The 15892-nt window shown below is 37.8% G+C and overlaps 1 protein-coding gene across 1 annotated transcript in view; it reads right to left on the bottom strand.

Annotated features, from left to right (window-relative positions):
* Nucleotides 1-15892, bottom strand: part of Ccdc73 (coiled-coil domain containing 73) — a 108704-nt gene that overhangs the window by 77698 nt on the left and 15114 nt on the right. The window contains exons 3-5 of the mRNA XM_005064544.4: nucleotides 8686-8757; nucleotides 7070-7105; nucleotides 5582-5656 (exon numbers count right to left, since the gene is read on the bottom strand). Of these exons, the coding sequence (XP_005064601.1) occupies nucleotides 5582-5656; nucleotides 7070-7105; nucleotides 8686-8757 (183 nt within the window). The remainder of the gene's footprint in view (nucleotides 1-5581; nucleotides 5657-7069; nucleotides 7106-8685; nucleotides 8758-15892) is intronic.

Raw genomic sequence — 15892 nt, 5'->3', positions numbered from 1 at the left:
AAAGAATAATTTTGCGAGAAACAGCCAACTTGTCTCCACGTCAATGAACATTCGTGTTGCTATCCATCCCTGCCAGCACTTCTGTGTTCCAGATTTTAGTTATTACAACTGAAGTATAGTGTTATTTTTTACACTTTACTTTGCAATTCCTTCATGGCATATGATGTAGAACATCTTTTTATCTGTGCGCATGCCATCTATCTGTATACCTTTGGTACGGTTTTTTATTTGTTTGGTTTTTTTAAGATTTATTTATGTATCTAGTGTTCTGCCAGCATGGTATTGTGAGCCACCATGTAGTTGCCGAGAACTGAACTCAGGGCTTCTGGAAGAGCAGTCAGGGTTGAGTCATCTCTCCAGCCCTGGTAAGATGTTTGTTAAGAGCTATGGCATAGTTCCTCTTTTCCTCTTACTTAGTTTTAAGAGAAAACTTCATATGATGGTTAGCAGTCTGTATCAGAAGTGCCTCCTGTAAATATTTTCTTCTTAACTTGTTTTTCACTACATTGAAAGTCTTTTGAAAAGCAGAAGCTTTTCATTTCTGTGAAACCCAGAACTAATCACTGCATGAGTCATTCTTTTGATCTGGTACCTAGAAAGTCATTACCAAACCCACATAGATTTTTTCCTACATTAGTTTCTAGAATTGTTATAGTTTTGCATTTTACACTTTGGTCTATGATCCATTTTAAGTTATTTTTGTGGCAACTGTGTGTCTGTGTCTAGAACCATTTTCCACGTGAGTGTCCAGTTGTTCTGGTATCATTTGTTGATGAGGATGTTTTCTACCTTTACTTCTACTAGGACCTTCTATGTTACATGTTCCTTGTCCTCCTGATGAAAACATTATTCAAATAGCTAAGATTTATTTATGGATCAATATAGACACATGTCCACAGCGCCAAGAACTCTGATCTCTTTCATCAATGTGATTGGTGAGGTCTAAGACCATTAAGCCTCAATAGTAGAAAAAGAAATTATCAAATATGCCTTCAGATCTGCAAAAGGCATTAGTCTCTTATAGTCTACCAGAAAAGTAAGCTTAAAGTTATTGAGGAAGGAGAGAGAGAGAGAGAGAGAGAGAGAGAGAGAGAGAGAGAGAGAGAGAGAGAGAGAGAGAGCATTATAAAGGCCATCTCTCTCTTTAGTCCCTATCCGGTTTTATCACATTCTACCCATCTTCCCCATCATGCTTCTGGAGAGTCAATGAAGCCAACTCCTCTTCTTATTCACCCCTATTACACAGATAATGGACATACCTTATTACTTCTATGAGAATTACAAATATGGATTCAACTTCCTCATTTTACTTAAAGAAAACCAGAAGTTCAAGAAGAGTGTGCCTTGCCACATTATAAAATAAGTTTATATATAATATATAAGTTATCTAGCCCTCTAGACATACTGTTCTGTTAAGTAAATCCTCCCTTTAGGCACCATGCTTATACAGAAAGAAAACACATGTAATCATCTATCATAGCAAAAATAATTTCTTTCTCTTTTTGGGTGTATAGTTTTCTGGTTTTATTTGTTTTGTAATTCAATGGTTAGAAGCCCTTTGGCTATGAGCTCCACAATGAAAGGCACTATCCAATTATTCTTGGTACCCAGCACCTGGTAAAGTATTACATTATGAAAGGACAAGAGAGGAAGAAAACTAAGTAACCAGGAAGCAAAGGAGGTAGGGGAGTGGTGCTTCTAGTCCAGAGAGCACATCTGGAATTCCAGTCTGAGCTTACAGTTAGAACTCCTGAGCCCAGATTCAACTTTGCAAGCAAAGGGAATAAATGAGGGGGGGGGAGAAGGAGGAGGAGGAAGAGGAAGAAGAAGAAAAAGAAGAAGAATTAATGAATCACAACAAATCCCCATTATGTAAGTGGTGAGAAATGACATGGGGGGGCAAAATATGTATCTGTATGTACACCACAAGTTGGTATTCCAAAGATGATCTTTATGAACATAAAAGTTTATGCTGTCTTTTATTTGTAAGATTTCAAAACACACTAGCAGTATTTAGGGATCTTGGAACATCTGCCCTGAGTTGAGATGTCCTCTGTCTTATTGCTCCACATGGAGTCTCCTCTCCTAGTTAAACTAGTTTCTGCACTGTATCCAACTATAGCTTTTTCCTCTTATCACCTGTCTAATTCTTCCACCAACTTTCTTTAGCCTAGAGAAAGACATCTCCCAACTCCACTGGGGAGGAGCTGGAGTGGAGAGATGTGGCTCAAGGCCCTTCTTCCACAAGCTTTCTGATTTTACTCCTGGTAGAAATGATGTCACGATCTCTTTTACTGATGGTTCCCTAAGGGAGATTTTCAAACTCAGCACTGCTGATGTGCTAGCCTGGACAGTTCTTTGTTCTCAATGACTGCCTTGCATTCTGCACTAGAGTGTGAGGTAGCATACCTGACCTCTGCCTGCCAGATGGTAACAGCATCTACAGTCCACATAAATCTCTAGGCCAGTGGTTCTCAAAATGTGGGTCTCAACCACTTCGGCAAACCTCTATCTCTGTAGGAAGATAAAGCCTAAGAGGCCAAGGGATGAGCCAACAAGAAGTCTTCCTGAGGCCTAGCAACAGGTGCTGTCAGAGGTCCTGATCATGCCTAGCCAATGAGGGGCGACCATCAATGTCAAGAGATGGAACACAGCTGGGAGAAAGGTATAGAAGGCTCTCCCCACTGCTGAATAAATGAACTGACTGTTTGCCTTTTACCTGACTCTCAGGAGAGGAGGGGAACTATATCCAGGTAGGTAACCACTGGTGAGCTTACTGGGCTCTGATTGACATAACCAGCTCTGATTAAATTCTGTGGGACACTAAATAAAAGCAAAATTAGTAAATAGGAAAAGGGATTTATTGGAGGGTGTTGGTCGGGGTAGGAGGGAACTAAGAGAGGGTAGAAGAGAACAAGACCAGGCACTTGTATGAAATCATGAAAAACAAAATTTACTAATTAAAATGAAGAATGAACTAGAGGAAATTTTAGTTAAAAATTCCAGTGATAATAAAGAAATACAGCTAAGAAAAAAGTAGTTCACCAAAAAACAAAGTCTTAAAAATACCTATGACATACTCAATAATCATGTCATATCTCACTCTTATTTAATTTCTCTGAGCAATGTTTTATTTTTTTTAATCAGAAAACCTCACCCCTAATACTTCAAGCATTTTCTAAGAACAAAGACTTTTTTTATATAACTCCATACCAATTACACCCATAGGGATAGTAACAATGATTCTTATAGTCTAACAAATAGTCCTATCCAAATCTTCCCAAATGAAACCTTAATTGTTTGTATGGTCAGGTCTTTCTTTGTACAGGATCCAATCGAGATTCATATATTATATACGGTTTCTCTCTACATGAAAGTGTTCTGCCCCTACTCTCTTTCATAACAATTAAGTTTTTTTTTGAAACAAGGTATGTATGTATGTAGCCCAAGATTACCCCAAACTCATAACCATCCTACCTTGGCCTTCTAAGTGCCAAAATTACAGGTGTGTGCCACTACTATTTAACATTGACTGTTTTTATATCCTAAGTCAGCTGTTTCACTGGATATCCCAAATTATGAATGAATATCTTATGTATTTTCTATGAGACTGAGAAAAATTTAAGGGCAAAAGCTATAATTTCTTTGTCTTTACATTTGCAAAAAATAACAAATACTCAGCTAATGTTAGAATTTTGGTGTTTTTTAGAGGCTATCATTGTTTCTTAAGTATTAGATTTATATAAACTTTCTGCTAAAAAAATTACACAGATAAAGGTATGTGCTCCATATGTCACAGCAACACTAAACCTAAGGAAATCAACTTTAGCAATTTTATATTTGACCTTCTAAATTGTTCTTTGTAATGCAATCTATATGGTAATACTTTGAAATCATGAAAGTATCTTCTGCAATAATTTTTCAGTTTTGATTTTGTTTTATTTTTTGGAGGCTCACTGCTGTAGCCAGCCCACTAAGAAAAGTGTTTGACACACAGCAGACCTTTTATGAGCATGTACTGAGTAAATTACCAGTATGAGACTGAATAATTTAATGGCAAAGGCTACAATTTCTTAGTCTTTAAATCTGCAGAAAATCAGGACTTCACATGTATAGGGTAAAGGGGCCAGTCAAAGAAACACATCCTGACCCCAAAACCAGAGCCGGTGAAAGAAACACACTTTGGCCCTGAAACTAGAGCCAAGGAAACACACTCTGACCCTGACCTGAGGTTTTCTGCCTCAGCACAAAAACCAACCAATCCCTGAGCACAAAATCCTGCCAATATCTAAGCTTGTCAAAGCTCAGGGATTGAAATGCGACCAATTCCCACCCTGAAAATCTTCACCCTAGAAAAACTCAACTCCTAAGGAACACTATACAAGCCCTGTGCCACCCTGGCAGAGGCAGCCACTCTCCTGGATTCCTCCCTCCCATAAATCTCTTGAATGAATTTCGGGTGAAGACTATCACCACCGCCGCCACCACCACCACCACCGCCGCCGCCGCCGCCGCCGCCGCCGCCGCCGCCGCCGCCACCACCATCACCACCACCATCACCACCACCACCACCACCACCACCATCACCACCACCACCACCACCACCCCCAACTGGGACACAGCTATAGGTATAACCTGGCTTCCTTTCCCTTCAGAGCTGTAGGTATCACCTGGCTTCTGACAGCCAGGATACCTTTTTCTTCAGAGATGTAACACTTACAACATGCAGCAAATACTCAGTTAATGCTAGAATTTTGTTTTTGTTTTGAGACAGGGTCTCTCCATTATGTAGCCACAGCTGTCTTAAACTCACCATGTGACTAGACTGGCCTCAAACTCAGCCTTCCTCTGTCTCTCAAGTCCTAGAATATTGATTTTTTAAGGACCACAGATAAATTGAAACACATAAGCCTTACTTGTTTTCCTCACACATAAAAAGTTAAAAACTACAGCTATTTACTGTAGTTTTGACTAAGAATGACTCCCATAGGCTCAAGTGTCACCAGGGGTGGCACTATTTGAGAAGGATTAGGAGGTGTGGCCTTGTTAGAGTAAGTGTTACTTTGTTGGAGGAATTGTGACACTGGGAGTGGGACTTTCAGGTTTCAAAAGCCCAAGCCAAACCCAGGCTCAGTCTCTCTTGTCTTTGGATCAAAATGCAGACTCTCAGCTACATCTTCAACACCATATCTGCTTGTGTGCTACCATGCTCTCCACCATGATGATATGGACTAACCTCTAAAACTGTAAACAAACCTTCAATTAAATGATTTCATGTATAAGAGCTGTCTTGATCATGGTGCCTCTTCACAGCAATAAAACAGCAACTAAGACACCTATATTACAGTAACAAGTAATGAAGGCTACATTAATATATATATATATGTTATATGTATATGGGTATTTTACTTAATATATATACTATTTAATATATTATCATATTTATCAAACAAAAATTCAAATTATGGTATCCAAGCGAAAGTATTACATAAAATTATAACGTAATATAAATATTATTAGCTTTGCTAGTCATGTTGGATGGTGTTTTATTGACACAATGCTAATAGAAAATTTATTTTACCTGCAATGTTTTTAAAGCTTCCTTCAATCCTTCAATTTCTTTTTCTTTGATTTCTGTAGCAAGTTTGTATTTTCCCTTTAAGAAAAAAAATCATACTTCAATATTTAATTTGGTGTAAATAGAAAAGGAGAAAATAAAACTCAAGAACCAAAACCTGTATTTTAAATCTAATACTTCACAGAATTTAAACATACATCTACATGACAAAGTATACTTCTAATGGTCTTTAAACTTCAAAATACTGTAATAACCTTTATATAATTATAATTTCATAAGATAAAATATTTTAACTATGACAACTCAATTTATAAGAACACTTCTAAGAGAACTTATAGACACTATATAATTATTAAATTCTTACACATAAAATCATCTGTCAGAATTTAAAGGGAACAGAGTCCAAGAGACCCTCTATAAATACCAAAATCTAAGGCTGCTGAACCTGTTTATATAAAATGGCACAGTGTTTGCACATAACCTGCACATAACACATTCTCTTACATACTTCAAATTATCTCCAGATTATGTATAATACTTATTACAATATAAATTCTATATAAGTAGTTAACATAAAACACTGGTATATGAGATGATGTCATGAATAAAATATATATATATATCACAGAAGCATTTTTTCTTAACTAGTATTTTTAATTAATGTAAAGTTAAACCATGTCTGCAAAACTGTGGATGTAGAGGGCAAATATATTCTAATTATTAAGGAATAGGTATATTTATACTATGAATATAAAGATAAGGGAGAGTTAAGAATATATGTATAAAATAACATTGTAAATTCTATGTCCATTGGCATAGTTGGCATAATACATGTTAACTGTTAGCACAAGAAAATATTTAGTGTCAGATAAGTTTCTTGATTGTTAGAAGTCATGTCTCCTCTCTCAATTAGCTGGCAACCAGATACAAGTCATCTCAAGAGTTTTACATTTAAAGCAGATGCTCACACTGAAATGGCATTAGAGCATTGGTTCTCAACCTTCCCAATGCTGTGACCCTTTAATATAGTTCCGCATGTTGTGTGACCCCCAAGCATAAAATTATTTTCGGTGCTACTTGATAACTGTAATATTGCTACTGTTGTGAATGGCAGTGTAAATATCTGATATGCAGGATCTCTGCTATGTAATCTCCAAAGAGGTCTTGACCCATAGGCTGAGAACCATTGCAGTAGAGTACAAGATGACTCATAGAAGGAAGCACTCAGCTGCAGGAATAAATGTTAATCTGGGAAATGAAAAAGCCTGCATTCTAGCCCCAGTTTTACCATGTAAAGTCATCCTATCGGTTACACCTGAATATTCCCAATCATAAAGTCAAAGTCAAGTAACATGACGACCTCAGATTCTTTCTGCTTATAAGATTTTAGTCAATCAACGCTCTCCACTATTTTATTACTGACACTCGTTTCTATTATAGTGAACAGTGATGATACATTCATTTAACTATATTTTAAAAATTAATAGCTACCTTTTCTTCTTCCAAGGCACACATTTTCATTTGCAGCTGTAAAATACAGGTAAGTAAACTAGTGATTTCTGCTGATCAGTAAAAATACCAAAGCATTTTATCTTCTATATTGAATTTATACAATTCTAACATGTTCTCACATCAGAAAATATAAATATATGAAAGCAAAGGAGAGGCAACCACTAAAGCACATAAATAATTAAATCACATTTAAACACCAATAATTCCTTTGAAGTTTGGTTTAACTCTCCAGAAATCTTAAATGTCTAAATACTTTTACTATCTACTTCTAAGCAATAGCATACATATGTCATTTCCTAAAAGTATAATTTATAAAATCACAGCATTTGTATTTACATGAGAAGTACTAATATCCTGAGGTTGCTTAAATACTTATGATAATAAAATAAAAATGGCCTTTATTATCTTAAAAATGTCACTTTAAAACAGCAAGATGAGTTGGGTGTTGGTGGTGCATGCCTTTGATCCCAGCATTCAGGAGGCAGAGGCAGGCGAAACTCTGTGAGTTTGAGACCAGCCTGGTCTACCAGGACAGCCTCCAAAACAATACAGAGAAACCCTGTTTCGAAAAAAACAAACAAACAAAAAAACCATTAAGATCAAAGTAAATACGCCAAAGAGAAAATAAAAAATTCTAAGCAGCATTAAGGACTTTAGCAAAATAGTAAATACTTTTTCTTGGAGACATCTCTATCTCTTTCCCACACTCTCTATTTACATTCAATAGTTCTTTACTTAAAAATAAACACAGGGCTGTGAATGCAGCATAGTGATAAAGAGGGAAGAGAAAATGAAGACAGTGGAAATTCTAGAGGATATCGTATCTGGGAGAGTTTTCCTAAGCTAGTATTTTCTAGGAAGCAGAGATGAATCTGAGAAAGTCAAAGATGATGGAAATCAAAGTAATGAAGGTATAGTTTTCATTTCTTTAAAATAGTTTAGTTTTATTTTCTTTATTTTTCACTTACTGGTTGCTGTTCTTCATGGAGGCATCCGCAGAAAGTACATAAGGGTCACCTCTCTTCTCCCTCCTTCACATCTTCCTTCTTTTGGGTTTATATTTTTGTTGTTTTGTTTGTTTGTTTTTTGGGTTGGGGGGGTTGGTGGTGGTAGTTTTGAGACAAAGTCTCTCTGTGTATCCCTATTCCTGCTGTCCCAGAACTCTGAATATAGACCAGGCTGGCCTTCAACTCACAGAAATTCATTTGCTTCTGCCTCCAGAGTGCTGGGATTATAGGTGTGTGTCATCCTGCCTGGCTTACATCTTCCTCTTAATATTTTTAATTACTAGTGAGTTGACCCATCAACCATGCATGGTTCAACAGACTGACTTCAGTATAGTGGCAGTGTGGGAAAGGTAAGATAATAGCATACATTTACAAAAGAAAGGGGGCAAATGACCACATATCACCAAGAAAATATTTTTCCCAAATGTCTCTACACTACCAAGAGTTATAAGTCAAAATTTTATTTCCTGTTTTCCATAACATTCTCACTTTTGTTTTCTGTGTATGCAGAGAATAACTTGTCATAGCACTGCAGAGAGGAAAAACAGGAAACTTTAAATTGCAGTGTCAGTACATCATGAAAATCACCTGATTTTTATAAACTCCCATAGCTTCTTTATGCTGCTTTATTAATGCCTCCTTTTGATTCTGAAGAGTCTCCTGTTTTTAAAATTATGAGAAAAGAAAAAGAAAGTTTTTAGTTTTTAACTAAAACAAAGTTTAGTAAGTTTTCTGACTTTAAAACTCAATTAGGTTTACAATTAAAATAAGCTCAACACAGGCATCTGGGGAGACAGCTGAGAGGTTAAGACACTTGCAGTCCTTACAAAGGACCCAGGCTCAGCACCCACATGCAGCTCACATCATTGGTAACTCAGGTCCAGGAAATAGATGCCATCTTCTGACTTCTGTGGGTAACAGGCATGCCCATGATATACATATAATACATGAAGATAAAATGCACATATAATAAAATAACCCATATGAAAATATTTTAAAGCACATTTATTTCTATTTATTCTCTTGAAATATGATTTTAACCAATCTAATTATCTTTTGGTCACAGAATTATACATAAATTTTGCTTTCATTTGCTTCTTCATAATAAAAATACATTGCTTTTTAAATTTTTAGACTCTAGACACAGCTGGCTTTGAAGCTTTCTTTAATGCCAACCCAACACAGTGAGGCACTCCCGTTGTCATAGTACACAGGAGGTGAAGATTAGGAGTTCAAGGCCCATCATGGTTACAGAGATGGTTTGAGGTTAGCTGTCAAGGAAGAAAAGAAGGAAGGAAGAAGGGAGGGAGGGAAAGAGGGAAGGAGGGAGGGAAGGAGGGAGGGAGGGAGGGAGGGAGAGAGGGAAGGAGGGAGGGAAGGAGGGAGGGAGGGAGGGAGGGAGCGAGGGAAGGATTCTAACTAGATTTATTAAAATTAACAACCCTAGTACACAAGAAGAATTGTAGCATTGGGGTTGGAATTTCCGGAGAAACCAATTTTATTATCCAAGTGTATATGATCAATGACATTTACGTCTTTAAGTTGACCAAATTATTTTTTGTAACACCAAAGCACAGAAAATAATTTCTCTTTTTTCTCTTATCTTTGTGTGGGTTATGAGTACAATCCTGCGTGTGCCACAAAAGCAAGTGTGGAGGTCAAGACAACTCAGGTATTGGTCACCTTATTTGAGACAGGGTTTCTTGTTCACTACTTTGTACTCCAGGCTAACTGGCCATCAAATTTCTAGGGATTGTCCAGTCTCCACCTCCCAATTTCACTGTAGGAGCACTGGAATTGCAGATATACACTACCTCATCTGGCTTTTATACAGGTTCTGAGAATACAAACTTGGGTCCTCATGCTTGTACATCAAGTATTTTACCCACTAGGCCATTTCCCCAGTCCCCAGATCTTTTTTATTGCACTTATATGATCCCATTTCTCATACCACACACCCCTTTTTTATAATGAAAAACTGTGTGTCCAATTCTTTAGGATTAAAAATATTTAAACTGTTTTCTATTTCATTTATTCCAAAGTTACAGGGCTACAGAGATTGCTCAATGGTTAAGAACACTCTGCTCTAGATGGGCAGTGGTGGTACACACCTTTAATCCCAGCATTCAGGAGGAAGAGGCAGGCAGATCTCTGAGTTCAAAAACAGCCTGGTCTACAGAGCGAGTGCCAGGACAGGCTACAAAACTACATAGAGAAACCCTGTCACAAAAAAACAAAGAACACTACTGTTCTTCCAGAGTTCAGTTCCCAGTATATCCCACCTATATCCAGCAGCTAACCACTGCCTGGAACTTCAGCTCTAGAGGATCCAACCCTCTCTTTTGGTCTCCATGGACAGCTGCTCACATGGGCCAAACACACACACACACACACACACACACACACACACACACACACACACACACACACACAAACATTTTTTATTTGGTTTGTTTTTTTCTAGAGACAGGTCTCACCATGTAGCTCTGACTCTCCAGGATAGCCTATAAATCAAAGAGATTCACTCACCTCTGCCTTTCAAATGCTGGAATTTAAGTCCTGAGCCACTATGCCCAGCCCTACACACAAACTTTTTTTTTAATTAATCATTCTTGTTTTTTGTTTTTGTTTTTTAATAGGCTTGAAGGAAAAAAAGTTGGTAGAATGCTTACCAAACATGCATGAGGCCTCATGTTCAATCCCAGCACTGTTAAGAACAAAGAAGCGGGCAGTGGTGGCACATACCTTTAATCCCAGCACTCTGGAAGCAGAGGCAGCTACATCATATTCATTCAGCAAGACATTAGTAATAACTTCCCTGCTAACCTACTGATGCCTGTGTCCTTCCTGGCCACAAGTTTTCACCATGGCATACAGAACTAAATGTGTGCCCCTTCCTGTGAAGCAGACCTTAAATACAATCAAAATACATTTGTTTACATTCATAATGGTTGTACCACTATTGTAGCAGTGGGCAAATCATGCCTGGCATGTTGGTAGGGCAGCACACAGAACTCAGAACTGTTAAACAATTCTCTCCAGCAGTCTGCACAGAACCTTCCGACAGATACTACAAAGGCAGGGAAGGAACTTCCCCCCCTATTCAGCTTTCTTTCTCCATGTTCTACAACCAAAGAGTTCAATATGTTCAAAAGTAATTTACCACGTGGATATGGCACAAGCAACAGCAGTTGCAACAGCCTGCATTGTTTGTGGGGTCTCATGGGTCGCCCTGGTCAACAAAATCTTTTTTTCTGAGGAGCCTTTTCCACCACACAATACACCTTCTGCATTTAAACTTCCTAGCTGATATTTTTACATCTGAAAGTATGTACTCCTGTAAGGTTTTCTCAGTCACCTGGTTGAGTTTCAACTGCATCTTAGCCAACTACAAAACTCCCAGGACCTCACAGCCATGCCATAACATGTGCACACTGATCTCCCATCCTTGCTCCTTCAAGTGTACCTGCACACATTTAAGACACTTTTCTGAATCTGTAAGCCATTCAAAGAGTTAGCAATATATAATGAGATCTCTTTAGAGATGAGCCAGGTCTATGAAACCTAATCATTGTTTACCTGCACTCCTCTTTTGTCTTTATTGTTTTTCTGACTCCTGCAGTGAATAAACTGTTGTTTGGGTTTAAAAGCCTTCCAGGGGTTTAAAAGCACTGAATTTGATTTCTTGTTATTTTTTCCTAAATACGCTGCCTTGATACAAATCTTGTCCCTTTTTCTGCCTCCTGTTTTGTTTTGTTTTGTTTTGTTTTCTCATCCCCTCTTGATCACTTCTGTATTTACAAACCCAGATCCACCAGAGTCTCTTTAACCTCACACAGCTCACCACGGAGTTTAGCAAGACCACACACACCCACACTAGAACCAGATCCACCAGAGTCTCTTCAACCTCACACAGTTCACCATGGAGTTTAGCAAGACCGCACACACACACCCACACTAGAACCAGCGGTCCTCCTTGCCAGCCGTCAGAGAAACACAGCCCTAGCCAGCTTGGTGAACTGGGTGTCACACACCATTTCCCTTACGCCTCATTCCCTTGCTTTCATCTTTACCTCACTTTCCACTTCCTCATTGTTAAATTCTTTTCATGGTTCCAAAATTCCGGATGCCATAGGGAGCTACTTAACACATATAATTGTAGTCTCTTTTCCTTACACCTCACCACACCCCATCTGTAAGAAATGGTAAGCCAAACCTCCCTCTCATTGGCCCATCAGCAACTGGCATGTGCTCTCCCACCAGGGAAGTCCTCTTGTGAGGATCTCATGCAGTTACCATTGTTGTGATTTCAAGACAGAAGCAGCCATGTCATTCCTGGAGGATAGCTTTCCAAAACACACACACACACACACACACACACACACACACACACACACACACACGCGCGCGCGCGCGAGCGCATTCATTCTACTTTTATATATTATTGATTTTATATTCACACACATATACACATTGGTATTTATTTTATATATGTATATTTAAGGTCTTAAATACACGGGGCTTTTATTTTAAAGACTGTTAGTCTTTATAATTCAAAGGGGAAATTCTGACGATCTAGTCTCTAAGCAGTGACTATGATACAAACTGATTGGTTAGGCACTATGATAGTGTGAATGTAATTGGCCCCCAAAAGCTCACAAACAGTGGCCCTATTAGGAGATGTGGCCTTATTGGAGGAAGTGTGTCACTGTGGGTGTGGGCCTTGAGGTCTCATACATGCCTAAGCCATGTCCATTGTCCCAGACCACAACTTGTTGCCTGCAGGACCAAGGTGTGGCTCCTTCTCCACTCTCAGCTCCTACTCAGCACCATGTTTGCCTGCATAATGCCATGTCCACCATGAGGATAATGGACTAAACCTCTGAAAATATAAGCAACCCAATTAAATGTTTTCCTTTATAAGAATTGCCATGATAATGGTGTCTCTTCACAGCAATAGAAACCCTAACTAAGGCAGTGTTCCTAAATTAAATCTAGGTTTAATCTTCTTTGATAAGTAAGTTTTCAAATTGATATAGGGAAAACATCAGGCGTGTTACAACAGTATCCACTGACCTCTATATTATGATTCCTTAACAGAGATAAATTAACCAAGATGACAGAGCTTATCTTACTCAACAAAGCTTGCCAATTATCAGGAGAGAAGTGAGTTAACATTATCATTAGGCATGCTTCTGGAGATAGTCATGACTTCAGAATACTGTAGAAAAAAGGAGGGTTTAGATTTAGAACTTCAGCAGGAATGCAAGTTGTAAAATCAGCCATTCCAATGTTCTAATGCTTCCTGAGGACACATATGCACAGAAAGGCCAAAGCAAATATTCTAGCTAATCTTCATGATAAATGATCGTGGGCTCTGTAAAACCCCAAACACCAAATCTTCTGAGAGATTTTTTTAAAGGATATTTTGGAATGCCCACAACTGTCTCCATGTTGTTTAAAAAAAGTGTAGTTGTAAATTACACAAGGAATCTCTTTCAGGACACTTTCAGGACAAACACTTGGTGGCACCAGAGGACCTTACTGAAATTTCATAAAAACATTTACATGAAATTACCCATCATAATAAAAACAGACTGGAAATATACTCGATTATAGCACTAATAGAAGTTTTACTAAGATTGCTGAGGCTGTCCCTGGTGATAGTTCCTGTGTCAGCAGAACCCTCCTGATTAAAATGTCATTCTTGAAATCCTAACCTCAGCTCCTACAAATGGGCTTCCTAAAATTAACCCTACAATGTTCTGACTGTATTCTCATCATTGCCTGTTTCTTCCCAGGATGGACTGAAACTTCTTGCCATGGGGCTACAGTTCTGAGAATAAAAAGAATTTCTTGATATTGTGTTTCTAAACAGGCTCTCTAGTAACAGAGTACTCATTATATCAGCATTTTTGTTAGAAAACCTTGTCATTGATTCACAAACTCACTGTCTTAAGAAAAAAACAGAGTCAACAGCATGTCAGTGCTACTCATGCTTTCCTATTGCCTCCAACTTCCTAGACTGTGATGTCCACATACTCTACAGTCGTCGCCTTTCATCACATAAACTTGCTAGATGTTGCCCCATAAAACTGGCTATTTCTCCCTGATGTGAGACATTTCCTTACTTCAAAGTACTCTAAGGGATATTATAAAATGTGTTTCAAAATCACATCCACACTGAATGTTAGCATATTTCTTCTACATGACTTAAAATTAAAATATGTCTTCTGGAAATGACTCCAAAGAAAATGAAATACTTAGAAGCCATGTTTGAAAAAAATGTATCAGTTACTTTGGTTTTTAGCACAATATCTAAAGTCCAGGGCATAGATCTTCAAATCTCTTAAATAAACGGATACTAGGTTTCACTCCCCAATGCCTAGATTTCTATGCTACCAAGAGATTTAAGACTAGAAAATGCTAAAAAAAAATTGTAGAAACAGACTGTCTTCCAAAAAAGAACCAGCTCCCAATCAAAAAAAATAAATGGATCAGTAAGTCAAATATATAATACAGATGGCCTTTATTCCTGGGCTACAAAGTTAGATCGAGATCAGGAGTCAAGAAACTAGAATGCACCTGGCATAGTGGTGTGTGCCTTTAATCCCAACACTCAGGAAGCAGAGGAAAGCAGATCTCTGTGAGTTCCAGACCAACCTGGTCTACAAGAGCTAGTTCCAGGACAGCCTCCAAAGCCACAGAGAATCCCTGCCTTAAATCGTTCCCCACACACACACACCCAAAAAAAAAAAGATAAAAAGAAGAAACTAGGAACTTCAGGCCAGCTTTACCTGTTTTGTATGACCTGTAAGCTAAGAATTGTTTTCACATTTTTAAATAGTTACAAAGAAAAACCCAAAAAAGGACTAACATACTTACTAATCTAAGGACTTCCCATGGCTCTTAGATAGCTGTGATGGAAGACTATCTGGTCTGCAAAGTCTGAAATAGCTACCATATGGCTCTATACATAAAATGCATGTGGACTCCTAATCTAGATCACCAGAGTCACCAATTGCAGTGCTTCATAAGGTTCTTAATTCTTCATACATGCCTAAATATTTTACTTCCTCTTTGTTGACAATCCAGAACCTCAAATGAGTAAATGTGCATTCTTTCTTAAATGCTAATCTAAAGGCTAATCTAATCATTAGCCTCAATATTGTCTTCTGAATTCTTGGCCACCTGTGGATGAGTCCAACAATGAACTGAAATTGTGATTTGGAGATGGTTTCTGTTCTCTTGGTTTAAATTGGTACTCTTAGCTACTGATTTAGGAATAGTCTACAGTCTAATAATCATTTTTCCTGGGTATTTTTCCATGCTATTGTGTCTAAATATGGGACTGTTTTATAAATACTATCCTATCTGATAAACCAACAGTCAAAAAAGACAGTATATATATATTTATATATTATATATTATATACATATAATATAAACAGTCATCTCCAGGATTGATCGTACATGCTACCAAGACCACATAAAACAGTGTAGATTTGATTTATTACATTCTACAGGTCAAGATGAAGAAGGGAAGGAGAACTGAAAAATGCAATCACTTGAGAAAAGAACAGAACATTCAGAAATAAGAGGTTCTGAGAACACCAGCATCAACACTATTTGTTTGTCTCAGGAAACCTAGTAGTTTTTCATAAGAACATAAAAAAAAACAATAAAACTGCCACTGTTTTGGACCAAGGCAAAAGCTTTAAGCTACTTGTTTACTTGGGTAAAATACCTAGTTTATAAATCAATGCTTCATTCTCAAAACTAGCTTCATATTGTTA

The sequence above is a fragment of the Mesocricetus auratus genome, unplaced genomic scaffold (assembly GCF_017639785.1).
Source record: "Mesocricetus auratus isolate SY011 unplaced genomic scaffold, BCM_Maur_2.0 Super-Scaffold_100004, whole genome shotgun sequence".
Taxonomy (NCBI): domain Eukaryota; kingdom Metazoa; phylum Chordata; class Mammalia; order Rodentia; family Cricetidae; genus Mesocricetus; species Mesocricetus auratus.
Note: the sequence above shows the minus strand (reverse complement) of the source record. Positions and strands in the feature narration are given on the sequence as shown.